Source organism: Rhineura floridana, chromosome 16, assembly GCF_030035675.1.
Source record: "Rhineura floridana isolate rRhiFlo1 chromosome 16, rRhiFlo1.hap2, whole genome shotgun sequence".
Taxonomy (NCBI): Eukaryota; Metazoa; Chordata; class Lepidosauria; order Squamata; family Rhineuridae; genus Rhineura; species Rhineura floridana.
Window position 1 is genome coordinate 38,595,409 of NC_084495.1, and position 27,525 is coordinate 38,622,933.

Genomic DNA, 27,525 nt, shown 5'->3' on the forward strand with positions numbered 1-27,525 from the left:
GTGGTATGTAACTGGTGGCAGAAAGACACAATCTTCTCTCAGGCTGGAAGGGACACTCTGTCTTCTCCCAGGCACCTGAGGAGGGCCTGGACAAGGCTTGCTTGCCTTGGTTGGAAGGGCTCTGGGTCTGGGGCTTTGGGAGGAGGAGAGAGGTGGCAGCCGGCAGTTGTGTTGTTGGGAGGTTGCAGGGCTGGGCGAAGAGAAACAGCAACTATGGGTATCCTGACAGTCCCTGGATATTACTGGAACGGTCCCTGTTATGGTGGATGACCCTTGGGAAGCCTGCCTGAGCTGAGTGTGCAAGTGCAAATGGCGACAGAATTGGCCATTCACACATTTCCAGGGATGTTAACCAGCATTTATGGGGAAGAGACATCCCAGAACAGTCATGAGTGCAAAGACATGCCTTGGGCTCAGATACCTTTCGGAATAGTATCTGGTCATGTTGACAGTGGTGCCTCAGGACCAAACTCGGTATGATATTCTTTAGCCTTTTGTGGCTGACAAATGTGCCGGGGTACTGCTAGTGCTGGGGCGGATTGGGCTACGGGTCAGTGTGAAAACTGTGGGTGACCAATGAAACATAAGCACACATTCATCCCACAATCGCCTGACTGTGCAGAAGGCTTTTAGAAGTTCTTTCTCTGCCCCCAAACAAATACAGGCCATCCATCCAGGCATCTATCCATGCCTGTTGTATCAGTTTGCTATGCTATAATGCGCCTATGACTGCAGTGTCAAGGCTGTGCTTTACATGCAGACGGTCCTGATTCATCCTGGGTTCAATTCCTAGCATCTCCAGGTAGGGTTGGGAAAGATTCCTGTTTGGAACCTGGTAAGCTGCTGCCAGTCAGTGCTGGCTGGGGTGGACAAGAGTTACAGTCCAAAACATCTGGAGAGCAAGAGGTTGGCAAAGGCTGGTGGAGACAACTATCTGACTTGGTATGATACAGCTTCCTATTTTCATATTAAAACCATGGGGACTGGAATCTTTATTTTTAAGGGAAGGGAAATAGCTCATTGGTAGAGCACATGCTTTGCATGTGGAAGGTTGAATCCTCAGCATCGCCAGGTAGGGCTCAGAATGTCTCTTGTCTGAAACTCTGCAGAGCTGCTGCCAGTCAGTGCAGGCAATACAGTGGCCTGACTCGATATAAGGTGGCTGACTAGACTCCTCTTTTGCTATCTGTCGGTCACAGCCCTGTTCATGATTCCGGGAAATGCTCCAAGCTCACCATAATGGCTCTCCACCCTGAATCTGTGTTCCCCCAGAATCCCACACAGAAGCTGCTGGCTGCCTGGCACCCGATCAAGCTCCCCCCCATCTAAATGCCACAGATACATTCCTTGGCCCTTCCACCGTCCACCAAAGGCCTTCTCAAAGGGATTCGAACCCCAGGTCTGTACAGACACAGGGAGGCAGCTCTCCTGCTGTCCTGGCTCTGCATCTTGGTTGCACACATTAAGTGCCCTGCCAAGCTGACGTGAGCTGAAGCTGCATCCTGGTGCACGGCCACCTTTGCTGGAATAAGTGGCTTGCAAAGTGGCCCGTGATAGCTGATGTAGGAGCAGGAAGGCGGGAGGCCACGGCAGCTGAGTGCAATCCCTCCCACAAGAGTCAAGCCCAACCAGAATCAAATCAGTCCACCCGGACTGCAGTGTGCCAGTTTGAGGTGGGGGTGGGCGGGGCAGAGGGACAAGGAGGCTGTGGGCCTCCAGAGATGGCTCAAGCGGATGAGCCAGCTTGCATCCCAAATATTCACCAGCCAATTCCTTCCTGACTCTAAGTCATTTCTTCTTTCTGTCTGGGAAGTTTCCAAAAAGCACCAAACTTGAAGTGAGGTCACCTGCAGTTCCTGTTCTTGCACAGCACTTTTGAGAAAGGGAAATTGGCATGCAAAGGCAATGGAGCCCACATGTGTGTGTGTGTGTGTGTGTGTGTGCGTGCGCACATGCATACATAGAGTCCAGAGGAGAGTGAAGAGGGAAGGGACAGTGTAAGGAGGAGGAGCAGGAGAAAGGGGGGGCTGTCCCTTTAAGGGGTTGGCTGTCAACCCGAGAGCCCTTTTCTTTCCTGGAGGACAGGGCAAGACAGGGAGAGCCAGAGGGAAGCCAGAAGAAGAAGGCGGCAACCAGGCAGCAACCAAGCGTTGTTCTAGCTGAAGAGAGGCAGGGAAAGGGCCACCACCAGCAGCCGCTCGACTTGCATCCCAAAGCTATGGGTGAGTCTACAAACCAACGGGAATGTCTGATACTCTTTGGCATAACTCTCATTCAACAGGAATTGTCCTCCACCGACAACATTCCACAATCCCTTGTGTGAATGTCACGTTGCCCTTTGAAAGAGGCTCTTGGGAGGGACTTGTCTGTCAGTTTGAGCCAGAGTGCTGCAGGTGTTGGCAGAGGGGAACCAGAGCAGCTGTGTGTCTTCTGGAATGGGATGGGTCTGCTGTGGTACCTTCCAGCTCCTGAGCGGAAGAGTCCTGCGACAGATGGGGCTGTTGCTGACTGAAGTTCTCTTGTGACTTGGGAGGGTGTGAAGTCCACCCAGGAGGTGGGCTCCAGGGCTGGGTCAGGAAACTGAAGGGCATTCTGTGGGAAATATCTTGCCAGCTGAAGGGAAGCTGGTGTTGGTGCGAGAGGCTCAGGTGCCATGAAGACTGTAGCAATGTCACTTAGGCATGCTCTGAACTGAACATCCCAGCATGCCTAGCCCCAGAACCAACATGGCACTTGATCTGGGTCGGGGAGCAAGGGAATGAGAATTCTGGCTTTTCAGTCTGGCTCTTTCAGTCTCCAGACCAGAGATTTATTATATTTTTAAAAAATAGTTATTGTGTTGATTATCCACTGAGAGTCAACAAGCAGGGCATTACGTTTAGGTAAATATTAGACAAACTTCCTTATTCTAATAATTTCTAATTTATTCTAATAAGGCAGACCCTTAAAGACTAACAAATTCAGTATGGCAGAAGCTTTTGTGGATTCACGTCGTACTAAATGCTTTAGCTTTTAAGGTGCCACAAAACTCTTTGCTGTTTTTCCTTATCCTGAAAGTCCTTCTGGAAAGACTGGAGCAAGATGCCCAGAAAGAGAGTTCCTTCTGGAGACAGAATCTGGGGTGGGCCAAAAGGTCCTGCCTTTTGGCCAGAAAATGGGCTAGATCCCCCACTGTATCCTTCCAGCCTAGTGCTGGATGCTCAATGAGTAATGCCAATCATTCAGCAAATGTCCTGTATCATCACTACTCATCCAGACACAGCCACACATCCCACCAACACCCTCTTCCACCCTCTCTTACATGGAGATTCCAAGAAGGGCCTTCCAGCACAAAAGAGAAGCCTCTTCTCCGAAGCCCAGTTTGGATCCAGTGCAGCTCCACTACTTTGGCCTTTTTCTTGGTCCAGCACAAAAGGGGGCATCCAAGTCCCAAAGAGAATCACTGCCCAGCTAAGGAAGGTCAAGGGAGGCCTTTAGGATTGTGAATGTGGGAATAGGTGTTGTAAAAACTCCACCCTCTTGCTCCCTCTTTATCAAACACTCTCATAAAGAGGACGACAACAAAATAGCAAATCACAACAATAAAAACATTCAGTCACAATAAAGCAGGAGATAGCAGAACAGCGCAATAAAATGCCATCATATTGCATCACATTGCAAGTGAAAAAAGAGTTCTGATTGGCAGTGACAGGCAGACCTCGTAAGGGTGGGGGTTCAAGAGATGAGGAGTCACCAAAGGAGAGTCCCATCTCCCATCCAGATTGCCCACTCTTCAGAAGGTGGAGGGACTGAAAGGCTGGTCTTGGCACCTGGGCAGGTTCATGAAGACCTTTTTTGTGGGGGTTTTCTTTGCCTACTTATATCTTTGTGAGCAGACACATGAATAAAGGCTTCCCACACTGCAGTTATCAATGCACACATAATTTGCAGGAGTGCTTGGGAGACAGCAGCAGTTCTTAGGTATGACATTTGTTTCTTTGTGGTTGGTGCAGAAGGTTGGGGACGAGGAACTCTGGCTCCTAATATCGCTCCTGACCAGAGAGAAGCTTTTGTGGCTTTTGATGCAATTCACACACCTATTGGTGCATAGCAGCCCCTAGAAAGCCACCTGGGATTCTGACACACGCCCACCTCCCTGCACACTGTTTGCGAGGCACAGCACCTCCTGCAGCATTCTTGCTTGAGTATCACCGCAAGTGTCAGTGGCTTCTGAAAGGCGCCTGTTGCATTCTAAGCACAGTGCAGGCAAAGGAAGCCCCAGCAAGGGTTGAGTCTAGGGGCAAGCGGCGGGAGCAGAAATCTGGGCACTGGCAAGCTTGCAGCCATTGCCTGGAGTTGATACTGCAAGATGCGTGAACTGTCCTCTCCAGCCTTGCTGGATCTGAGACCTATCTTGAACCCCATCCTGCTACAAAATATCCACCTCCCCTCTTCCTCTTTTTTCCTCCCATGTGTGTGCACCCCCTTCCATTCCTCCACCCTTTCCCTTAACTTCAAAAATAAAAACAATTAAGCAAAAAGAGAAAGAGAAGTGCAATTGGTAATGGTACAGGTGGTGCAATTCACATGTCAGTCCTGAGTGCTCTAGAACACTTTACAGAAACTTACCTACCTTCTTACAGAGGCAAATAACCCCCAACCCACCTGCATGCGGGGTCAGGGCTGTTGCACTGAGGTCCCGCTTGGGGCTTCTTTCCTTGGAGCACCTGGTTGGCCACCATGAGAACAGCATGCTGGACTAGATGGGCCCCTTTGGCCTGATCCAGCAGATCTTTGTTTATGTTCTGAGAAGATATGATGGGGCAGGCTAGAGAGATCCCTCAGAGGAACTTTATCTTCTCCCGGTCTTCATAGTCCATACCTATGTCAGGGCCTTTGGGTGGGTCTGGAGAGGCCACGCCCTCCTTCTCCATGGATGGCTGCAAGGTGGGTGCCAAAGCAGCTGCAGATCAGGTGCAGACCTGGCCAAAAAGCTTCATCCTGTCTGTGCCGCAACCTGAGTCTGGGGAAGATGTTCTCCCCCTCCCCCCAGCCTTGTCCAGGAGTCTTTTGAGCCTTGTCCCATTAATCCCCCTCAAGGTTTTTCTCTGTAACCACCGGAGCTAAAAATGGAAAGTTTATTTTTAATTGCACCCCACCCTTCAGAAACTCCTCCCAGACTGGCTTCTAATGCATATGCAAAGACGACCATAAGGCAAAAATGCCCAAGATGAGAGAGGCAAATCTAATAACCCAGCGAGGTGCACCTGGCAACTTCACTGTACAGTTTTAGGCAGATACTGAAGGCGCACCTCTTTGCCCTGGCCTTTGGCATCTGAGACATGTTTTTTTAGGATCCACCCGATTTTGGGATTTTAGATTGTTTTTAAATAGCTTTTAATGTCATATTTTAAAATTGTTGTAACCTGCCCTGGAACCTTTGGGTGAAGGGCAGGTAGTAGTAGTAGTAGTAGAATTTGTAGTAGAATTTGTAGTAGTAATCATAATCACAGTCAACAGTTTTCTTTGGCCCAGAAATGCAGCCAGCTCTGAGAAGCAACATGGCTGCAAGAAAACCACCCATAGCAATGCCAGTTGCTCACGGTACAAATGGGTGGTGGTGTGGGGGGAATCCAGAGAGAAAGTGCCTTTCATTTTCTTTTCTAAACACCTCCCCACCATCTTCTGTTAAATAGAGCCTGTTATAATCCCCCCTCCTCCTTCCTACTGGCAGAAGTTAAGTCCAAAGCTCCAGTCTGAGCAGGAGAACAATAACTATCTCCTTGGCAACCAGACACTGGAGCATCACTCTGAGAGGATGCTCAGATTCATTCCTGGGGCTTTGGAGACCTCCTGAATGCGTGGGATGTGCAATGGGGGAGGGGGAGGAGGTGCAGAGGTGTGTCTGGCACAGACAAGTCAAGCCTGCCTGATGTGAACCACCCAGGTGTGGCCCAGAATAGGCACGAACCATAAGACCCCCATGACTGGCAGGGATCTCCTGCCTGCTGTTAGAAACATTTGTCACACCTATTTAGAAATACTTATTGCATGAAGCCTTGGCTGCGCAGAGGGGGGAGAGCGCTCATCTGAGCAGCCGGGCTCCATAAAGGGTTTCCCCACTGCTGGAGAGAGAGGATGTGGCAAGGATCCTACCTTCTGTTACTTCATGCACCTCCTCCGAGAGATGCCGCAGGCAAATCTGAAGAGTGACAGATGTTAAAGGAGGTGGGACTTTCTCCAAAACCCTCAGATTGACAGTTGGAATGGGACTTCTTTGCTTGACAGGCAGATTGGCAGGCACACACACTGCCGCAGGAGCCACAGCCTGCACTTCCGTATGCCCTCCAGGGATCACCCCAAAGCCTCTGATAAATTCTCTGCTCAGAATTCCTGGAGAGAAATGGGGGCACCTGGCAATGCAGGAACATTTCTGACACGTCTGGGAGCCCAGGTCTCTCTCTTGGGCTGAACGTGGGGGCTCACTATGTCCACACTGGTGAAAATTTGTGGGCCCACTTAAGGCTGGCACAGGCATTACCAAGGCACAGGTTTGCAAGTGCTCCTCATTCTAAGGGGCATCCATGACAGAGAGGTGGTGTAAAGCTACCAGGGACACATCTGCTTCTCTGTGACTGTGGCTGCACACGTACCGGACATCTAAAGGACAAGACTTCCCCCAAAGAATCATGGGAAGTGTTGTGTGTTATGGGTGCTGTGAACTGTAGGGGTAAACTACAGTTCCCAGGGTTCTTTGGGGGAAGCCGTGTGCTTTAAATATGTGGTGTGCATTCAGCCTGTTTCTTAATGGCAGTTGGAGAATATAGTGGCACCCCAAAAAGTCATTGCTCAGCCCCTTTCCCCACTTGGACCCACCAGACAGAGAGAAGCAGCAGCAAATGCTCCCTAGAACAGCTTGAGGTAGATGCCAGGAAGGGCTCAGACCAGCTCCCCAACAGGCACATCCTTCCTCCCTTCTAAAGGAGTCCCCCAAATGCATCTTGACCCTGCAAAACTCTCCTGTCCTTTCCAGTGAGTACCTGCTTGTTAAGATATGCATATCATCTAAGAACTGGCTCCTGGGGGGGGATGCTCTCAAAAGCCTGCAGAGCCCCCCTCTTCCTGCAGCTTCCCAGCTGGCACAAGGACCCACAAATCCCCAGAGCTCATCCCCTTCATCTCGCAGTTGTGCTTCTCAGGTCAAGAGCATGAGCTCACCCAGAGGCCTTATGGGGTCACCAGCAGCTTAGGGGGCTTGGGCTGTGTTGTGGGTCTGGCTAGGGAGGTGGAAATTTCATGCATTCCTTTCCGTCTTTTTAATGGTCAGGTCCAGCTCCTGAGAAAGGGGTCAGAATGTGGGCCCCCAAACAGATCTGCCATGTGCACAACCGGTAGGGGGGGAGCTGCATTAGCAGAGTCCTCCCCACACATCCCCCCCCAGCTCATCTCCTCAGTGTCTCTCCCTTCCTGGCAAAGGAGTCCTCCTGTCCTGTGCCAGCCTGGGCTGCTTGCGGCTCCCACAGGCCTCATCAAGGGCAGTACTGTTTCACTGGGAGGGGTCCGGGAGGGGAGGGTTGGGCTTGGGCCTCCGAGGGGCCGGGAGCCAGGCGCAGAGGCTCATCCCTCTTGTCTGGTGCTCATTGTTCTGCCTGCGAGCACAAGGCTGGGGATTGTGTTCAGACAAGGGGCCCTCTCTCTCGTCTCCTGCCCCAAACATCCGCCCCAAATTGTTGCTGCTCGTTTATGGGCTGCGCAGCCTGGAGCCCTATCCAAGAGCCCTGCTGGTCAGCCAGGGAAGGCATGCGATGAGGCCAGAACTGGTGGGCAGGGGAGCCAATGCACATCCCAACAGAATGGCACTCTCTGTGCCAGGCCATGGCTGGGCCAACAAAGTGCCCTTGCTCTGGGAGGTCCAAAGCACCTTTCAACACAACCTGCCTCCCATCTCTTCCATCAGGAGGTGCAGAACCAGGCCCAGCAACAGATGGGAAGTGCAGGGAATGAGAGGCACACAGAGAAACAGCTGGCTGGACCAGCACCAAACACGCCCCTGCAGGGCTTCTTTGCCAGCAGGATAGTTTTGCTCATTGCGCTTGTCGGCCACTATTCTCCTGTAACAGATCTTGAGGCGGCTTGTATAAAGCTAGGCGCACAAGAGCCCTGCTGGCTCAGAGCAAAGGTCCCTCGAATCCAAGTGCCTGGAGTCCCTGTTTCGCAAAGCGACCAGCCAGATGCCTCGTGGACAGGAGTTGTGCAGCAGATCTCTCCCATTTGCGATCCCCAGCGGCTGGTAATGTGCCCCAGATCCTGGAGGCACTGCACAGCCATTGTGGCTAGTAGCCATTGATAGCCTTATCCTCCATTGATCCCTCTAACCCTCTTTTAAAACTTCTAAGCTGGTAGCCATCACGACATCCTCTGGCACTGACTCCCATAGTGGAGCCATACTATGTGCTGTGTAAAGAAAGAGTTACTTTTGCCTGTCCTGAATCTCCCAGCCCAGAGCTTCACTGGAGGACCCAGCTGGGTTCTCATATTCTGAGAGAGTGAGAGAAACAAAACTCCCCTCTGTCCACTCTTTGCACACCATGCACACTTTTATATACCTCTAAAGTGTCCTACCTTATAACCCATCCAGACAGCGACCAGACATGGGTGTGCTGAATGTCAGCAAGGTGACTACTTCATGTGCCTTTAGATGATGCCCTTAAGGACTTGGGTGAAGTAGCAGATGGTATGCCTGTCACCTCTGTGGAGGAGTCTGTGAGAGTGTCACGAAAAGAGGCCTTGTAGGTTGCGGGGACAGGACGGCAAGGCGCCTCAGAGCCTCTTCTTCTCCTCAAGGCTTGAGGAGAGCACGGGCAGAGCTCTGCCAGGCAGGAACAAGGTGCCCTCTGGAACAGGGATGGAGCTTAAGTTTGGACACCAGAAGAGGATACAAATGAGAAAGGATTTTGAGGAGGAGCGTGACAAAAGGCCAAGCAGACAGGTCATGATTAGAAAAGACCATTTGGAGGCTTCGGCTGTTGAAATGAGCAGTCTCGGAGGAGGTCTGCCTCTGAATACCAACTGCTTGGGAACAGGAGTTGAGAGAGCGATGCTGTGGCGCTCAGGTGGTCCCGCTTGTGGGCTTCCTCCACTGTGAGGAGGCTTAACTAGATGGGCCCCCTGTGGCCTAATCCAGCTGCAGGGCTCTTATGCTATTATGGAAAGGAGGAGGCCATAGTCATTGGAGAAGCAGGTTGGAAGAGAAGACCTGCTGGCTCCCACTGTGTCTGCACACTTAGGAGCTCCATCACACAAGGCTTGGGGCAACCCTGACCTCCATATCACCCCTGATAAGCCCAGGTGGGAGCCTGGAGAGCTACCGCACACTTTCTAAAGCGGGTTGTGCTCGCAAGCAGCACATGGACGTGCTCATGGAGAAACAGGTCACTGCAGCTAAGCCTGCTAAGTATCAGCTAAGTGAGGGGTGCAGAAACTCAGGCCCAGGGGTCAAATGCACCCCCAGGCCTATCTCTCTCTCTCTGGCCCCTGAGACTCTTTCTGGCCCACACCTGTTTCTCAGACCACCCTCCTCAAGTGCTGTTGTCTGGCTGGAAAGTGTCATTTGGCTGTGATGGCAATAACAATGCCTCTGGCTTGCCTGGCTGGAGGGGTGTGTGTGTGTATGAGAGAGAGAGAGAGAGAGAGAGACAGACAGACAGACAGAGTAGCGGGGAGGGGTAGAAACCTCTGGCTTGTGCATGGCTGGAACACGCCTCCAAAAGGAAGAGTCACATCTGTTGCCCCACCCACTTTTGCCTTTGCCCCCCCCCAGCATGCGGCCCCTGGAAAGTTGTCCATGAGGGAATGTGGCCCTGAGACTGAGAAAGGATCCCCAAGCCTGATTTAGTGCTTCACAAAGGCTGAAAAGGCCAGTTACCAGCTGGGAGGGATGCAGAAGAGAGCTGCGGAGGCCAATCAGAGCGGAGCACCCCAAAGGCGCTCTGTGCACGTGAGACTTGGGAAGGAGAAGATGCAAGTTAGAAGAGTGTTTTAGCTGCTGTTCCCACAAGTGTTGACAAGGTGTTAGGAAAAGGGAAATGCACAGTTCAGAGGGCCCATCACTCAGTGACAGAGCCTGTCCTTTGCAGAGGGTCCCAAGGCCAGTCCCTCAGGGCCTTGCAGGTGATGGGGAAGACCTCAGGGAAGACCTCAGACAACCCTGGAGAGCTGCTGCTGCCGCTGCTGCTGCTGGCAATCAGAGGAAGCAATACTGAGCTAGATGGTCAAAGAGCCGGACTCAGGGTCAGCCAGCATTTGCTTGGGCTCCCGTGCACTGTGCAGTGATGGGTCCCCTGGGCAGCATCACTTGCGGCAGGGGAGAGCCCCACAGAGTGAGCCTGGGTTGTCCAGGTAGAGGCTTGGGGCAGGACAGAGGCTGCTTGGGGCTGCCAGGCTTCCCAGCCCTGGAGGAAAATAGAGCAGGTCCTCTTGGTGGGCCATCTTCCTCCCTGGCAGGTGCCACCCTCTGGCAATGGAGGAGGGAGGGAGCACTGCCCAGGCCTTGTGGCAGCCAGTTCCACACCCTGCTGGGGCGTGGGGGGGGGAGAGGGAGGAGAGAAAAGAAGCTGCTATTGTCCTCTGTTTGCCTCCCCTTCCCCCTGGTCCAGCCCTCCCCAGAGCAAAGAGAAAATGCCGATGAGCTTATCCAAGCCTGGTGGGGAAGAACAAACCCCCCTATTGTCCTCTGTGCCACCAAGAGATCAGCACAGGCTGTGACCTTCCCCCTCCCCCCCCCAGTTTCTGATGGGCTTATTCTTCAGGGGCAAGAAAAACACTCTGGGGACAAGGGGGGGGGAAGCGAAGGAGGGAGGAAAATTGTGAAAAGACCATGGGGGAGCCAGTTTGGGGAGGGTGGTGGCGGAGAGCAGAGTAGAGCCAGGCAAAGCGCCATCACGGCCTCCCGGTCTGGAAGCAGTGAGTGAGGCACCCTGGGCAGAGGTGGTGGCCACCACACACAGGCTAGCTGGGGGAGGAGGAAGAATGGGGAGGAGGAAGAATGGGGAGGGACTCCACACTGTCTTGAGCATTCTCAGGTTTACTGTTGTATTTTTTGTAATGTAGATAATGTTAGTGATGTGCCTGAACCAAAACCCCAGAGCCAAACACCTCCACAAACTTCGGGTCCTCAGAATCCAAACCTGGATCCAGTTCCACAACAGAGTTCTCCAGGTAGCCCTTATCTCACTCTGAATCCTTGAAACCCAGACCCCAAAGCGATTTGATCAGCTCAGCCTCCCCACAACAACCCCTCTTGCAACAAAAAGCATCCTGCCGCGGAGGGAGCACAGTCCGACAGTCCGACAGAACTGGTGACCAGATCCCCCTGCCCGCTCACCCCAGATGGCTGCAAATCCTGAGCCAATTCATGAAGATGTCCTTCCCTAGCCTGGTGCCCCTCCAGACTACAGTTCCCACCAGCCCCACTCAGCACAGCTGTGGTCCCATCAGCCCAGCATCCTATGGTTAGGCTGGATGAGGCTGATGGGAACTGTAGTCCAAAGTAGTCTGTAGTCTGGAGGGAGCACCAGGTTGGGGATGGCTGCGCTAATCTGACCTGAGCAGGTGGAGATCACTTCTTACAAAGGCCACCCCCAAATGGCCTCAGCTGCTCTGTGGGCCTTACCTGGCAACTAGTGTGAGCGTCTACAAGGTGGGAGGGGTTCTCCTGCTTTTTGACTCCACCTTGCCAAGTGATGGGGAGGCCTTGGCCCCTCATGACTCTCCATCACAGATGACTCATTGGCTTTCTGCTCCCCCACCCCCAAATATATTCAAGGATGTTCAAAGTTGTTCATGCTCTGGTAACTTCTAGGTTGGATTACTGTAATGCGCTCTACGTAGGGCTGCCCTTGAAGACAGTTCGGAAGCTTCAGCTAGTGCAAAACGCAGCAGCCAGACTGCTGACGAGGACCAGCCGGTCAGCGCATATAACACCTGTTCTGGCCCGTTTGCACTGGCTACCTATTTGCTTCTGAGCCAGATTCAAGGTGCTGGTTTTGACCTATAAAGCCTTACACGGCGTGGGACCGCAGTATCTTGTGGAACGCCTCTCCCGCTATGAACCGACCCGGTCACTTCGCTCAGCGTCTAAGGCCCTCCTCCGGGTACCAACCCATCGGGAAGCCCGGAGGACACTTGATCTAGGGCCTTTTCTGTAGTGGCCCCCGAATTGTGGAATAGCCTCCCCGAAGAAATACGCCTGGCGCCGACGCTTCTATCTTTTCAGCGCCAGGTTAAGACCTGGCTATGCTCCCAGGCATTTTAATGCGTTTAATGTTACAATTTTAAATCTCTTTGTTTCAGTTTATTTATTGTGATATTTTGTATTTCTGTACTTTTAATCTTTTGTACACCGCCCAGAGAGATATTCGCTATGGGCGGTTTAAAAATGAAATAAAATAAATGAAATAAATAAATAGGCAGCCCCCAATCCCAGGATACAGTGAGCCTCACAGAGTGCAATGCCAGTCGGCTGGATCGAAGACATGATTAACACACGTGGGCTAAGGAGAGAGTTTAGAGGGTGATTTATGTGCCTGACAGGAACACTGAACTCTCTCTGCAGGGATCAAGTTCATGAGGCCCAACCCTCTAAAGTCAACGCAGCACCTGTTGAACTAGTACATCACTTATCTCTTGGAAGGGCCAAAGGTCACCCTTTGTCCTCACTGGCTATCCGCACACATCTTTAAAAATCTGCTGGGTCCCACAACCCCAGCTAACTCAAAAAGAAAGGAAGCCCTGATGCCCAGAGATAATACTGGGCTCTGCTATCTGCATGGCATCCTTCAGACAAGCAGAAAGTGGGAACAGGAAATATGTGCAGAGCCAACCCAGAGCCTCACCCACCAGCTGCACATCAACTCACAAAACATATAACATGCACATATTGAAGCATACTGAACACTGACCAAATGTTTAATGAAATGAAACACTGAATGTGGAGTGACACATTGAGCCAATCACTCTCAAAGCCCGGAGTCAACACCCATGCAGAGCAGTGAAGAAACGCGAACCAAGAAGTCTCACAAGCTGCACATCACACGCATGCATTCGGTCAAGGGATTAAGTATGTAGACCCAGAGGCGGGACCGTTGGGGCGAGTGATCCTCCCACAACGTTTCATTTCAGTGCCTCCCCCACCCAGCAGGGGCACAACCGCTCAGCTGCGAGATTCCTGCAAGCATAACGCAGCGAGGAGGGATGTAGAATGCAAACGAGTAATCAGTTAGGGAAATAACGAGGAAGATGCACACAGACTAGGAAAGCAAAATGCTGTGTGATGGGAGCCTCAGCATCCTCCTGAGAGTTCCCCTAGAATAGAGCAGAGTAGCTTGGTCTCCTCCCCACGCTGCGGTAATTTTACAAGACAGTAGCAAGACCCGAGTTTCTCCAACCCAAGATTGTAAAGCTGTAGCAGAAGAGTCCACAAGGAGGCCAAGAGGAAGCTTCCCTGGGCCAAAGCCTTCCTCTGACGGGCCCCTAGAACCTTTAGGGGCTTCTCCAACCTCCCTTCCTTCCCGCCCCACAAGCAAAGCAGCTGAAAAAGGGGAAATTGCTCCTGATGGGTCACAGATCTGTTATTACAAGTTAACCATATGTTAGATAAAATCAGTCCCAAGACAATATAAACAAATAATTATATACATAAAAGTAACCAAACAACGAAGTAGGCGCGATCAAAACAGTAAAGCGGGAAGAGTAAACGAGGGGGGGTGAGGGGGGCTGGAGGCAGCAGAGGAAAACGGACTAAAATGGAGGTCAAGATAGCCCCAGGAGCATAAACAGCAACGCCCCCCCCTTGCCAATGCAACGGAGGGGCTCCATGAGGCTTCCCCACTCACTCCCCCCGTAGGAGCTGGGCAGTTTCCTCCTCCTCTTCCCTCCCCCAAGAGATTGGTGGCTTTTGCTGCCCCGAAGCGCGGGGGTCTCAATAAGGGGACTGGCTCGCGCTGTGGAACTTTGTCCTCCAGCCCCCCCCCCCCGGCTCATCCTCTTTCCTCCCTCCCTCCCTCCCTCGATTCTGGTACTTTCCATTAACTGCGCCCCCACCTCTGTTTTCTCTCTTCATGGGAAAGCGCGAAGTCCTCCACAACTCCTGCTGATGGTCTCTCCCCCCTTCTTTTCCTCTTCCTCTCTGTTCTCCCCACAGGTTTGCTAGAGTGCTGTGCCAGATGTCTTGTGGGGGCACCCTTTGCCTCCCTGGTAGCCACTGGGCTGTGCTTCTTGGGGGTAGCACTCTTTTGTGGCTGTGGGCATGAAGCGCTCACTGGCACGGAGCACCTGATTGAGACTTACTTCTCCAAAAACTATCAGGAATATGCGTATCTGGTGGATGTGTAAGTATCCTCCCCATGGCTAGGCCCTGGGCCCCCTTTCTGGCCATTGCTGCTCAGCCCCCTGCACGCACGCACACATGCACACCCACCCACACACCATTGTGCCCCCTTGCAAATTGTGCTCAAGTCCTGCAAGTGCCCACACTCCCAAGGCTTGCCTGCCGTTAGACAGCCATGTAGAATAGTGGTTAGAGTGCCCGACTATGATCTGGGAGACCAGAGTTCAAATCCCCACTCTGGGTAGCCTTGAGGGAGTCACTCTCTCTCAGCCTAGCCTGCCTCACAGGGTTGTTGTGAGGATAAAAGAGAGAGACACGGAGAACCATGTATGCCACCTTGAACTCCTTGGAGAAAAGGTGGGATATAAATGGGATGATGATGATGATGATGATGTGTGTGGCAGAGACAGGCCGTCACTCATTGGCAGAGCACCTGCCGTGCATGCAGAAGGTCCCTGATCCAATTCCCTACAGCATCTCCAGGTAGGGCTGGGAGAGGCTCCTTGCCTGGGACCTGGGGGGGGGCTGCTGCCCGTCACTGTAGTCAGTACTGGGACAGATGGACCAATGGGTCTGACTCAGCATCTGGCAGCTTCTTGGGCTTCCCCTGGCACCACCACAACTGAGGCTGTATAAAAGACAGAGAAGACCCTGGCAGGGATTTGACAGAGCACCTCTTCCCCTCTCAGTCGACCCTGGCTCTCAGAGGGGCTTTTCATTGTGCCACGGTGGGTGTAGCTCGCTGTGTGGTGGTGTGGGATCAGGGCCTTCTCTGCAGTGGCCCTTGCTTGTGGAAGTCTCTCCCCTGGGGGCATGGAGGGCCCCAACACTTCTGGGATTCTGCTGCCTGGTTAAAACATGTTTGTTCTCTCAGATTGTTGAGGAAATTGTTTACGTTGCTCTGCAACTTAAGGCTCTTGTGTATTGCGTAGATGTTTCTTCTTGTCTGCATTTTCATTTGCTGTATTTTAATTGTGTTGTATGAGCTTTTAAAGGATACATTGCTTTGTGTCGTGCGTTGGAAACTGCTCTGTGATCACAGTGCGATGACAGGCTGTTGGAGAAGTAGATACAGAACAAACCAAGTGCACTCTCTGGGGCTCCCCAGAATAGCCAGAATGCCTGCCCATGGCCCTGCAGAGGCCGGGCATCCTTACCAGGCGTGGGCATGGCATTTTCAAATGGCCACAGATGTTGGGCATGAAGAAGACAGGAGCCCAGGCCTCAGAGCGTCAGCTTGTGCCACAGGGGCCAATTTGGCAGCTCCATTGGGTTCAGGGGTGGAGACATTCCCATGTGGCAGCAGAGGGTCTTCTTTTATTTACGGCATTTACAGCCAATTCTTCATTGAACAGTTTCAATTCCAGCACAGGGAGCAAAGAAATAAACAGGGAAAAACCATGTACGCAACAGCAGCTACAGACTGGTGAACTGGGACCCAAGCAATGAGGCAGAGCACAGGCTGGAGGCTGCAAGGAGGGGGCTTTGCTCCTGCCTGTCTGTCTCTGTTCCTTGATAGATGGGGCGGGGGTCTTGCTTTGGATCTTCTGCTTTTGGTAGCGATGGAGGACGACCTGGGCTGGCCAGGCAGGGCAGAGTCTTGCTGAAAACACCAGCCTTTGTGCCCAGGGAAGAGCTCAGCGAAAGAGCACAGGGAGCTGACTGAGACCTGGTGGGATTAGCTGCCCATCTTGCCTAACCCGGACTGGAGGCAGCTCTTGAGGGTCTGAGGCAGATGCAGAGGTGGGCTTCCGCATCACCTGCTACCTGCCTGAGACTTTCTTTGGGCAACGAGGGGCAATGGCGGCTGGTGCCCACTGGGACTGGCGGGGCGGAAGGCAGGGAGGCCCAACAGGAGGCGGAGCCAGAGCCAATGACAGGCGCCACCCCAGCCAATGGCATGCAGAGCCAATGAATTCACGTTGTGTCCTCATTCTGCTCCTTGCTACTCCTGCTGGCTCTCTCCTCCTCACACCTGACACACCCACCTTGGGGGTTTCTTAACTGCCACTGTCGGCAGTGGTGGCTGGTGCCCGCTGGGGTTGGCGGGGCGGAACGCAGGGAGCCCAAAGGAGGCAGAGCCGGAGCCCATGACAGGCGGAGCCAACTCATCCTAGTTTTGTCCCCACCCTCCTCCTCCTCCTCCTCCCTGCTGGGTTCTACAAGGACGACCGGCAGGCAGGGCAGCCCCCCCCCGGCCAGTTGTAAATAAGAAGGCAGGCAGCCAGGGGCCTGCCGAGGCCGGTGGGACAGGGCCCCCTTTGCCCTCACAGACCAGTCTCCGCTAGCGAGGGGCTCTGCCTCCTTTCCCCCCCCCCGGCTGTGGCTCCCCCTGCTGGCAAGCCAGCCCTCTGCCTCCCCTCGTGCTCCTCCCCTGCCCAGGGCTTCAGGACAGTCCTTGGCCCCTTCGCACAGTCTGCCTTCCTGCGATCAGCCTGCTGCGATCAGAAGCAAGTACATCTCTCCACTCCTCTCTTTTGTGCGTCTCCGCAGGATCCACGACTTCCAATACGCCATTTACGGGATTGCTGGTTTCTTCTTCCTCTTTGGAGCCCTCCTGCTGGCCGAAGGCTTTTACACCACCGGCGCTGTCAGGCAGATCTTTGGCGACTACAAGACCACCATCTGTGGCAAGGGCCTCAGCGCTACGGTAACAGGGGGCCACAAGGGGAGGGGTTCCAGAGGACACCGTCAAGCTCACTCTTTGGAGCTGGTGTGTCACTGTTTGGGCAAATGGCTAGGACATCCTGACAAGGTGATCTTATCTGCAGTTTGCTTCTCCCTTGAGCAACTTGACTGGCACAGCCATTGACCAATGGGCATGAGACTGCAGCCCTGCTCAACCCGGGGCCACTGCGGAGAAGGCCCCTAGGCAGTGGCAGGAGAAGCTGCGCTGAACTGATGATGGCATCTCAGAGAGAAAACTGCACAGCCAGGCGGCTTCCTCCCCCCTCCGCCCATCATCCCCTGCAGACCTGCACCTTGACTGCAGCCTTAGCTTTGGCCCTCGCCATTAATTCATCCCCTTCCCCCCCTCCTCGCTTGCATTTGTTCATGCCCTTGTGTCTGCCAGTCCTCCTCGCCTCACCCCCCACCTGCTTTGATGTTCCTCAGGCTTACTTCTTAATAGCAATGGTTAAAGGGAGAAGTAAGGATTTCTGGCCAAACGTGTCTGTGAAACCAGACCAGCATATTGCAACAGTCTGTCTTTGTAACAGGAACCCTCCTTCCCCCCACTTCACTCACTGTCCAAGGGTTCTGGGGCTCGGGCTACTAAGGAGTCCAGCAGGAAGGACTTTAAAAACAGTCCAGTGGGGCAACAGAGCCATCTTCCTAATCTAAGTGATAGGCAGGATTTTGTGTGCCTGCCTTGCAAAGCCAGCCCCAGCCTCAGTCTTTTGCATAGTAAGGCCAGTTCACAAGCAGGTGGGTGGGGGAGAGGGGAGGCAGGCTGCAAGTGATTGGCTGAGCAATTGGGAAAGGGGCTTTTCATGCTCTTCAAATGGACATTTCTGAACAGTTCTCTTGCTAACTATCTGAATGCCCAGGTGGCTGATGCAAAACAAAGATGCTGGCTGATCTCTGAAGGCTTTTAAATTCAAGTGTCCTTAAACTGCCTGCCTCTGTCCAAGGCCACAGAGATGGCCTGCACTCTTTCCCTGGTGGAAAGAAGCAGCTGTGAAGCCCATGTCTGGGCTACCAACAGGTGGCAGCCTCCCCCCCCCACGCCGCCCCTGATTGATGAAGGGGAGTAAATGCACATCCTGCCACGCCCAAAGTCTGAGAAAGAGTGATGTCTTTGGCTTCTCTCCATGAGGATGAGAGAGAAGCCAAGATGCCAACCAGTGTTGCAAGGGATGATTGGAGCAGTTGGGACCAAAACCTCCTTCTACCTGCCCTTCAGAAGGAAGAGTTGCTTCAGAAATGTCCATTTTAATTCAAAGACAAATTTGCAGCTTCCAAACCAAGCTAGGCTCAATCCAAGGGAGCTGAGCAGAGCAATGCTGTTTTCTTTTGAGATCAGTTTATTTGTGCACCTCCTGGGCCAGATGTTCACTGTCAGGCGTACACAATTCCTGTTCTCATGCACCTAAATGACATGTACACAACTCATCTCCAGGCCAAAGGCCATCACCGAGGCTGTGGGCATCACAGTGACTCGCCCTCTGAGGCCACCTGGCACCAAAACACACACTCTATGAGGCCATGAGTAAATGCCTAGCCCCCAAAAGGTGCAGGAAGCATTGCATCCATTATGTACAGACATAACTGAGTGCGCCTCCCCTTGAGCATCTGGTCTACTCTGAATCCATCACTGGCACCTTTGGGGCCTTTCTGCATAATCCACAAAGCACTCTTGTCACACATTTTAACCTTTGTGTGACACCCTCCCAGGCAGCAATGGCACAATATCTTTTCCTATAGATAGCACTTGTTTGTGGGAGTCAGGGAGAGAAAGCTCCCCCCCTTTTTTATAAAAAATATAGTCTGGAAAGATGTGAGCTCCACCACGGAAAGTGTAAAATATATCACTGAAAATAACGATCAAAATATGTTTCCTAAATGGAAAGCAACAGCAGCAAGGAAAGGGCGGAGGGACCCTTGCTGGTGTTCACCACTTTAGAAGTGGTATTGCCCAGTGAGCATCTCTGGGCTGGAGCTGTGCAGCAGGAGAATGTGCCACCCGCAAAGAAGCAGTGAGAGAGGTCCACAGGGGCAGGGGTGTATGGGCGAGGTGCCGCCCAACTCTTCTGACTTTGCTGCCCACACTGCTGCACGCAGGCAGCTGTAAGGGCCACTTCTACAATAACATTCCCCACAGCCCTCACAGAACTATTCTTTGTTTGTTTGTAAACAAACTGCAATTGGTCCGCCATCTTAACAATTTTCCTGAAACATAATGCTACACTTTGAACACTGGGGAGATGCGGATCCCACAACAGATGTGCAGCCCTTTGTGGAAAGATGTGGAGAGCATGCACAATAAACAAGGAACACGATACACAGTAGACCGATTGTGCAGAAAGGCCATGGCTGTGTATGTTAGCGAGAGCTGTATATATGCATCCATGTGCACAGACGGGTGCAGTGGCTTTGCCCTCCCGTAGCCCAATTGGCTGGAGGTGCTTCTCTTTCCCTCTCCAGTTGAAAGAGGCTTCCAGGTCATTTCAGTCTGCAGATCTCCAGTCTCATGCTCTGGTGTCTGAAGGCTACCAGCTGACCATTAACAGCCCTTCCCTCTCTCCGTCATTTCAGTTTGTGGGCATCACCTATGTCTTGGCTATCGTCTGGCTCCTGGTTTTGGCCTGCTCTGCAGTTCCTGTCTACATCTACTTCAACACCTGGACAACATGCAACTCCATTGCGAACCCCACCAAGACCGTAGCTGGGATTGGCAACCTCTGCACTGATGCCAGGATGTACGGTGAGTGGCGGAGGCCCGTCTTCCTAGCCAGTGCTTTCTTGTCTGGCCACAGGGGCAACACTCAACCCTTTCTGCCCAGTGGAATCATGAGAAGCAGCTCGGAGCCTTCTCTCCTTGGTATGAAAAGGAGAGAGGCTCTGAAGAGGAGGGCCGAGCTCCTGGTCGGTGAGAGGCTTGAGAGAACAGGGCAGACAGGAGTCATTCTGGGTACTGACCTAATGAATGGACCAACCACTGACATCCTCTCCCGGCCTGCGCAATAAGGATGTACAGCAAAAGGGCGCAGAGAAGCCTCTCTGGAGGCCTAGACCTCAGTCAGCTAGCAGGCAACCTCTTTCTGCAGAGCAGCTCCCCTGCCCCCCCTCCCCACTAAGCCTCCTGTCCCTGCACACATTCCCCGGGCAGTTCCTGCAGGGGTGGGAAGCCCCCTCCCCTTCCGTCAGCTTACCCAGGATGCCTTTCGCCCCACATCACAGGTGTCCTGCCGTGGAACGCATCCCCAGGAAAAGTGTGTGGCCAAAGTCTTCTTTCCATCTGCAAGACAACAGAGGTGAGTTCCCAGCTGTGATTCCTGAACAGTTCCCTGTGGCAAAGCAGAGGGAGAAGCACGACGGCTGAACCGGATGTTCAAAAGAAAAGCAGACACATTTGGGGCGTCTCTGTGGTTCCTCTTGCCATGGTGGTGGCCTTGTGTGTCTTCAGACCAATCTGCGGCATAAATTGGCACATAAGTAAAAAGTAACAGTTGTGAAGCAGATGTCTTTCCTTGGCTTTAAATTATGCTCAGAAATGGTGTGGCAGCCAACACTTGAGAAGAAGCGTATGAGTGTGTGTATGCTTCTTAAGAGGCTGCCGGTTTTAGATGGGGTCCGACTGAGAGGAAGGGTGGGATATAAATCTAATAAATAATAATATTTAATACATTTATTTTTATTATCATCATCATCATCATCTTGAAAATCTGTCCAGTTCTCAGGGCACCTTTTAAAATAAATAAATAAATTAACTATACATTTTTTACATTGATTACTGTGATTAACCTTCCACCCCTTATTATTTTACAGGACACTCCCTTAACAATATATTAGCATGAATTGTCTTGAAGTTAGGGAAGGTCCCAAGGATGAAAACTAGCCCTGGAGCCCCCCCCCCTCCCCGCAGTGTAGCCTGCTTAGCAACCTTTCCTCTTTGGCTCCAGGAGCCGAGAGAGGCAACTTCGCCCAGGCTGCAAAGTGTTTCTGAGTGAACACAACCTGCAAGTGGAAGGCTTTATGCTTGAATTCTGGCCTTGAACAGAGGGTTGGACTAAATGGCCTTGTAGGCCCCTTCCAGCTCTACTGTTCTATGATTCTAAGGCAGCCTGCATTTTGAAAACTCATGTTGGCTGGCTTATCCATCTCAAAGAAGAGTCAAACCTGCCTTCTTGGAGGGATCCAGGGCTGATACCTGGTTTTTAATCTTAGAACCATAGAACAGTAGAGTTACAATGTTTTTGCATGTTGTAAGCCGCCTTGATGTACTTTTATGAAAAGTGTGGCTTATAAATACTTAAATAAATAAATAAATAAAATATCTGCTTATGTTATTTCCTTACAGTTCCAGATGACTTTCCACCTGTTCATTGCTGCATTTGTTGGAGCTGCCGTCACACTGGTGGCCCTGGTAAGGCCAACCTCGAACAGCTAGTCTGCACATTTTGCTCTGTCTAACAATGACATTTTTATTTGCAGATGGCAAGCCTTCCTTGTTCTTGCTTGATTGACCAGAGACAGGGGAGGGGCAATGAGAAAGAGTTCCCAGGAGGTGCAGGGCCGGGGGGGGGTAAGGAGCCAAAGCACGCATGGAGGAGATGCCTGCAGAACACCTGCAGGGAGGGGAAGCGCCCTCATGCACAATGGCTTACTGTACAGGAAACAGTCACTTTTGTGCAATATGATCATTCATTTTTGCATTTTGTACCACCACTTGAAAGGCTTGAGGCGCTGCACCAAAAGTACCAAACAGAGACAGAGGAAGCTGCTTTATGCAAAGTCTGTTAGACCATTGGCCCATCTAGTTCAGGGTTGTCTACACTGGCTGGCAGCAGCTCTCTAGGGTCTCAGGAAGAATTCTGTCCTGGTCCTCCCGTGAGATGCCCTTGGAGAGAGCCTGGGACCTTCTGCGTGCAAAGCAAATGCTCTGCCTGTGAGCTACGGATCTTCCCCAAACGTTACCAAAACAAAGCACAAAAGAATCCAACATTAAAGTCAACTCCTAGTAATTGTACAAAAAGCAGCTCTACATTTGGCCCCTCTGGAGACAGCTGTTGTCTCTGGGAATGAGGCCAGGCTGGGCTCCCTCCATTCCAGGCACCTTTGCCACCCAGAAGTCGCCCTAGTTGGGCTCTTGACCTCGGCAGGTGAGTGGATGGAATTGCAAGAGGGCCTCCCCAGCAGACCCCGAGGGCCATGGCAGGACATCTGGGAGGAGCAGCCTCGCCCTCGTCCTTGTTGCTGCTATTTTCAAATAGTTTCTAAACTGCTTTTCATGCTGTGAAACACCTTGTCTCCCCCTCCAGCTCACATTCATCATTGCAGCCACCTACAACTTTGCAGTCCTCAGACTGATGGGCCGAGGCACAAAGTTCTAAAGGACTGAGACGAGGGAGAGACGCCACATGTACAAGTCACTCTTTTCTCTTCTAACTACAAGGCTTTAACCCGAGGCAGCCACACTGCCCCAGGCTCCCTCCTGCTCCTCCTCCTCTAACTCCGCCTGCTTGCCTGCCTCCTGCCAATTCCCCTTCCTCTTCCTCTAGCCTGTTTGAAGCGTGGCACGTGGCAAGGGAGGAGAGAGCCCTCTCGCAGCAGACAGCTCGTCGTGCCTTTGCCTCTGGTGTGTCTGGTCTCAGCCAAAGTAACCAAAAATGGGGATTGCCTGTCCTGAATTCACCATGGCAAAGCAGGCAGGCCTGCCCCAAAGAACAAAGGATGATGAAACTCGCTTGTTAACCATTAAGGCAATCCCTGCTACAGAGTGAGTGAGCAGCAGAGAGAAGGAAGCGTGCGGGGCTTGCTCAAGACTCCTCCACACAGCAGAAAACTGAACTTCCATTGTGGTACGAGAGATGGAAGAGAAGTGAGAGACAAAGGCTGATGCTTGCCACTGCCTGGGCAAAGAGAGTTTAGAGCAAGGATCTCCCCAAGAAGGGAAGAGAGCTCTGAACCTCCACCCCAATGCTGACAGACCCCTGTTTCCATAACCCAACCAATCCTTCTGAAAGCATTAAGGCGCTTGGCATCCCTCTAGTGAAGGGGGCCTCTAGTCTTCATACTTTGACAGGGAAGAGCCAGGCCATTCTCCTTGCACCCTCTGTGTTGCCATGTGCCTAACCGGGTGGGAAGAAACCAGGATTATCCCAAGGGTGCCATCCGTAACCAGCAGCTTGGCTCCTCCTGCTATAGGTAGGATAACCTTTATGGGCTGTCCCCTCCGTGCCCACGCCAGCCTTTCCCCCTTTGTGACTAGCTGTGGAACTGGACTTTCTCTGACCTTCACAACGGTGCTCCTCTCTCCCCATGACATTGGCTTCCTTTACATGCGCTATATATGTTGGTGTTCTTTTGCAGAATATAACCTTTGCTCCTTTGGATTGTTGTTATTCTTTGGTGTCTCCTGCATGCCATAGCTGTTTGCCACAAACCTGTCCCAATTATTTGGAACCTCCTTTCTTGGTTAATTTACAGCCCAAATTATCTGGGAGGCTTAAATAGAGAGGTAAAGGAACAGAAGTATGTATAACATTATGGATGATTGTATTTCTAAAATCCTTAGCTGAGTTGATGTAGGTTGAAAACAAACCCCTCTGGGTCTCACGCAAGTGTGCCAAGTAATAAGAATGTGCAGGCTAAAAATGCACCTAAGCTAGAGACTCCAATTTAGGATTGGGTAAGAGGTCCACCTTGCAGAAACCTGGATGCCAGGACTCTATACAGCTCATGCAAGCCCCTCACCAGGAACCAAATGTCCTGTGGCTGCTGAAGGGTCCCAGATCCAGCCCTGACCATCATTTCATCACCAGTAGCAGAGAGCTTGCAGGCCTGGTGCTTATTTGCTGGAGAATGTCTACAGGGCTTAGTGCCTACAGGACTCAAGGTTGGTTCTCAGTAGATGGGAGGATGGGCCACAGTCCTGCCAAGTAGGCCAGGCGTAAACTGTCAGCATGAATGGGTGAGGCTATCAATGCACATGGGGCTGGGGGAAGAGTGTAGATGATGGGAGGGGAAGAGAAAGAAACCAGCTGATACTGGGGGAAAGGGAAGCCATCCATTACTTTGTATTTCACTTTGATTTAAGTAACACCTAACTAGGACCCAACGCCCTTCTGAACCCCAAAAAGTAAATACAGGGAAAAAATAGTTAATAAGCTGAAACTGTTCTGATCTTGAATTTCAATTTTTTAACAAAGCATAAAAGGATTGTTTCTAGAGACTTACCTTACAAGGTGTATTTTATAAAATTAAAGACAATAAAAGTTAAGAATGTTCTGAATAACCATTTTGTTGCCTCACTGTTTATTATGGACTCCATCTTGTGCTGCCTGTTGGAGAGTGTGTGCAGAAGGTGCTTCAGAGTTTGGCCGTTCCTGAATGTTGGATTGACTGAGCCAGGTGGAGGGGGGGGCTGTGCTTGGAAATGAACCTGTGAGTCCCCACCCACCCAAGGGGCAGCATTCATTGGGGCCTTTCCAGAAGCAGCAAAATTCCAGATGTTTCCCTTGCACTATATTTTTGGCACCATCCTTTTGCCATTTTGGCAAGCAATCTGTATATAAATAAAATCCATTCATTCTTCATGAATACCTGCACTAGTAACTGGTTCAACAACCATTAGTATGATTATTAATAGAACATTATCACCGCAGCTTATGCCAGTGCTCAGTGTAGGTCCTGCTCCACTCCCCCTCACTCCATAATGGGCAAGAAGGAGTTGATTAAAAAGTGCAAATGCCCCTTGCAGAACCAGAGCAGTCTTCAAAGCACTAAATAACATTAGTCTTTTAAAAAACAAAACTCAGCATGGCAGGACATTGCTAGGCTGGTGCTTTTAAGGACCACACCATTGCCCTGCCAGTGCTGCAGTGGTGCAAACCAGGAACACTCCACTGCCAGATACATTTATAAACATGTGAAAGTCTTTAAGGTGCCAGGAGACTTGACTAGAGGCCACTTCTTCACAAAAATGGTGTGGGGGGAGGGGGTTGGAGTGTTGCTCCTCAACAGCCAAGGCATAGGCGCATACATGCACGCTTCACAGAGAGCTCAAAATAGCAAAGCACCATGAAAACCGTGTAGAAGAATCAGGGTTTCCTAGCAACAAAATATGGCCATTTTGAACATTGGACATTTGGGAAGCAGAAGAGTGCAATGGCCATGCCCAGTTCTTCAGTGTTTCCATTACATCAAGGGTGCTGGTAGGTGAGCAATAATTCCCCAGTAGCCCCTCCATGATCCCATGACTGCAGGGCCAGGCAGTCAGTCTCCTCCGAGGCAAGGATAAACACATTCTTCTCCCAGCTCCTCTCCCATCTCGTCCCACCTTCATGGCCAGATCTCCATGTTTTACTCCTACACTGGTAGGGGCACGTGGGCCTCCCTTGTTAGTGCATCAATTGAGTGCATTGTCCAAGGACTCTCCCACACACCACAACCATTTGCTCTCGACCCTGAAAGGGTCTTGTGGGTGTTCAGATCTGCCAAGACACAGGAACAGGCAGTGTAAACAAGGCATGCTGTCTTCCTGCCTCATCATCCACCCCCAGCGGTCAGGGGGCCATGACAGCGGTGCCAAAGAAGTGTGTGGAAGGCAAAGCTTATTCCCAGGCCAAGGCAAAACATGCTCTTGACAAAACAGGGCCAACTGGCACGGGTGGGTGGTGGTGGAAGGCCAGGATAAAAGCAGAGGCAGCATCATGTCCTTCCATCCAGAGGGCAGGAGCTGCCCTGGGTCACTTTTCATGGTCTGTAAGGAGAAAGTTTCCCAGTTTAAGCAATAACAGGACCTGGGAAGGGGGGGCACGCTGCCCATTGCCCAGCATGGGAAAGAGCCCAGTGATCTGCTGCCAATCAGAAAAGGCGAGATGGAGAAACAGCCAGAAGGAGCAGGCCTGCTTGTGTGTGCAGGTGGTGGCTCTTTCTCCAACAAGGGCCTCTCTTTAGAATGGCAGCGTGGCTTCCGTACTCTCCTGCCCTTCAGCAGGCAGATCATGGCGAGAAGCCAGTTTGGCAGGCTCAGCCCTCCCAGGCTCCTAGGTCCCAACCATCCCGTCGGCATAATCAGCACAACCAACTCCCAAGAGCTTCAGGCAGAGAGAGGCGGCTGCTGTTGTGCTCAAGCAGCCTCCTTGTGGGCTTCTTCCCACGAGGACATCCGTTTGGCCACTGGGAGAGCGGATGCAGGACTAGATGGGCCCCCTTTGGCCTGACCCTGCAAGCAGGCTTATGTCCTTATCCAGCCAAGCTGGGTACAATTCATCATCTGTGCCAAGGTGTGGGGAAGAGAGATTCTGGAGTTGTTGGCTCGCCTCTGTGGTGGGGGACCAGCAGTATGCCTCATGCAGCCCTCTGATGTGGAAGGCCAAAGTTCTGCTCTCAGGACCATTCCTTTGGGAATCTCTCTCTCTCTCTGTGGTGTGTGTGTGTGTGTGTGTGAGTCAGACAGAGAGAGAGAGAGAGAGAGAGAATCTGGTGGGAAAGGAGGGGGGTAGATACAGGAATGGAAACTGAGTGATGGAAGGGGTGGGAGGGAAAGCCCTCAGCAAGCAATCAGTTCCAACCTGTGTTAATGGAGGCTGGAAAACAAAGGGGAGCACAAATGGAGAGTTGGTGTGTGTCTAGGGGGGAGAGGCAGCAAGGAAGATGGGGTGGCAGAGAGATGAGTTACACTGGGCTCCTGCTGCGAGGAAGGGCGTGATATAAATCAAATAATACATACATAAATAAATACACAATTCTGAAAACTTATTCTGTAGTCCTCAACAGATGGAAAGTGGCCCCCAACAGGAAAAATAAACCCAGTTCCTTACCCCTGGTTAAGTTGCACCCCCAGAAGGAAATTCTTCCTGAGAATAAAGCCAAGAGGCAAAACAGCTGAGGGAAAGTGTAACTGCAAAAGCTGCTTTTCTTTTGGGTTCTGGATAGAATAAAGGGGGCCAATGCAGCAAGATTCGCCCCACTTAGAGAGGGAGGGAGGGGCTGGATTTCACCTTCCAGAGATGTTTTTGCTCTTGAACTGTCTATCAGTGGTGGGTTGTTCTGTCCTGGGCCCAGAGGACTTAATTCAACATTGACCAAGAGTGCTCCTCAGAGCTGGAGACTGTTAGTCCTCCTTCAGGTCCCCCTACCCTCTAGTCTCCCGAGAGGTGAGATGAGTGACTAGTCCATAAGGAAAGGCAGCAAAAGCCTAAGTACCCTCTGAAGTACATGGGCGGCTTCTGACATCCTCCTTACTGCCCTCCACAAGGTGGATGACAATGAGCCAAGACCCCTCCCCTGTTGCTTTCGGGGGCTACCAAGAGGTGTCCCACACAGGGGATAGATACACCTGCAGGCAAATTCAAGGACACCTGGTGAGAAGTAGCTCCCACTTGCCATGGATCTGTGTCACTTGTTCTTGCTAGGGACAAAATAACAAGGAGGGGAAATTATCACCCCTTTAATTAATTAATACATCCACATTTTATTGGATTAAATACATG

At 51.8% G+C, this 27,525-nt stretch overlaps 1 protein-coding gene across 3 annotated transcripts; it reads left to right on the forward strand.

The window, feature by feature from the left end:
• Positions 1-2,032: 2,032 nt before the first annotated feature.
• PLP1 (proteolipid protein 1) lies at positions 2,033-24,307 on the forward strand. Of its 3 annotated transcripts, none has more exons than XM_061598723.1 (8): positions 2,033-2,222; positions 11,089-11,196; positions 14,180-14,366; positions 16,859-17,120; positions 19,622-19,790; positions 20,267-20,340; positions 21,387-21,452; positions 22,348-24,307. In XM_061598723.1, the coding sequence occupies exons 1-8, from the start codon at positions 2,219-2,221 to the stop codon at positions 22,417-22,419; spliced, it is 942 nt and encodes a 313-aa protein (XP_061454707.1). In that variant the 5' UTR covers positions 2,033-2,218; the 3' UTR covers positions 22,420-24,307. The 3 variants fall into 3 exon arrangements, with proteins under 3 accessions (XP_061454707.1, XP_061454708.1, XP_061454709.1); XM_061598724.1 differs by having other exon boundaries at positions 16,859-17,015; XM_061598725.1 differs by lacking the exon at positions 11,089-11,196 and having other exon boundaries at positions 2,036-2,222.
• The last annotated feature ends 3,218 nt before the right edge of the window (positions 24,308-27,525 follow it).

Coding starts and splice junctions, on each gene's coding strand:
- PLP1 (XM_061598723.1), top strand. Junction 17,121..19,621: donor GGCTAGGACATCCTGACAAG/GTGATCTTATCT, acceptor CCGTCATTTCAG/TTTGTGGGCATCACCTATGT. Junction 21,453..22,347: donor CCGTCACACTGGTGGCCCTG/GTAAGGCCAACC, acceptor CTCCCCCTCCAG/CTCACATTCATCATTGCAGC.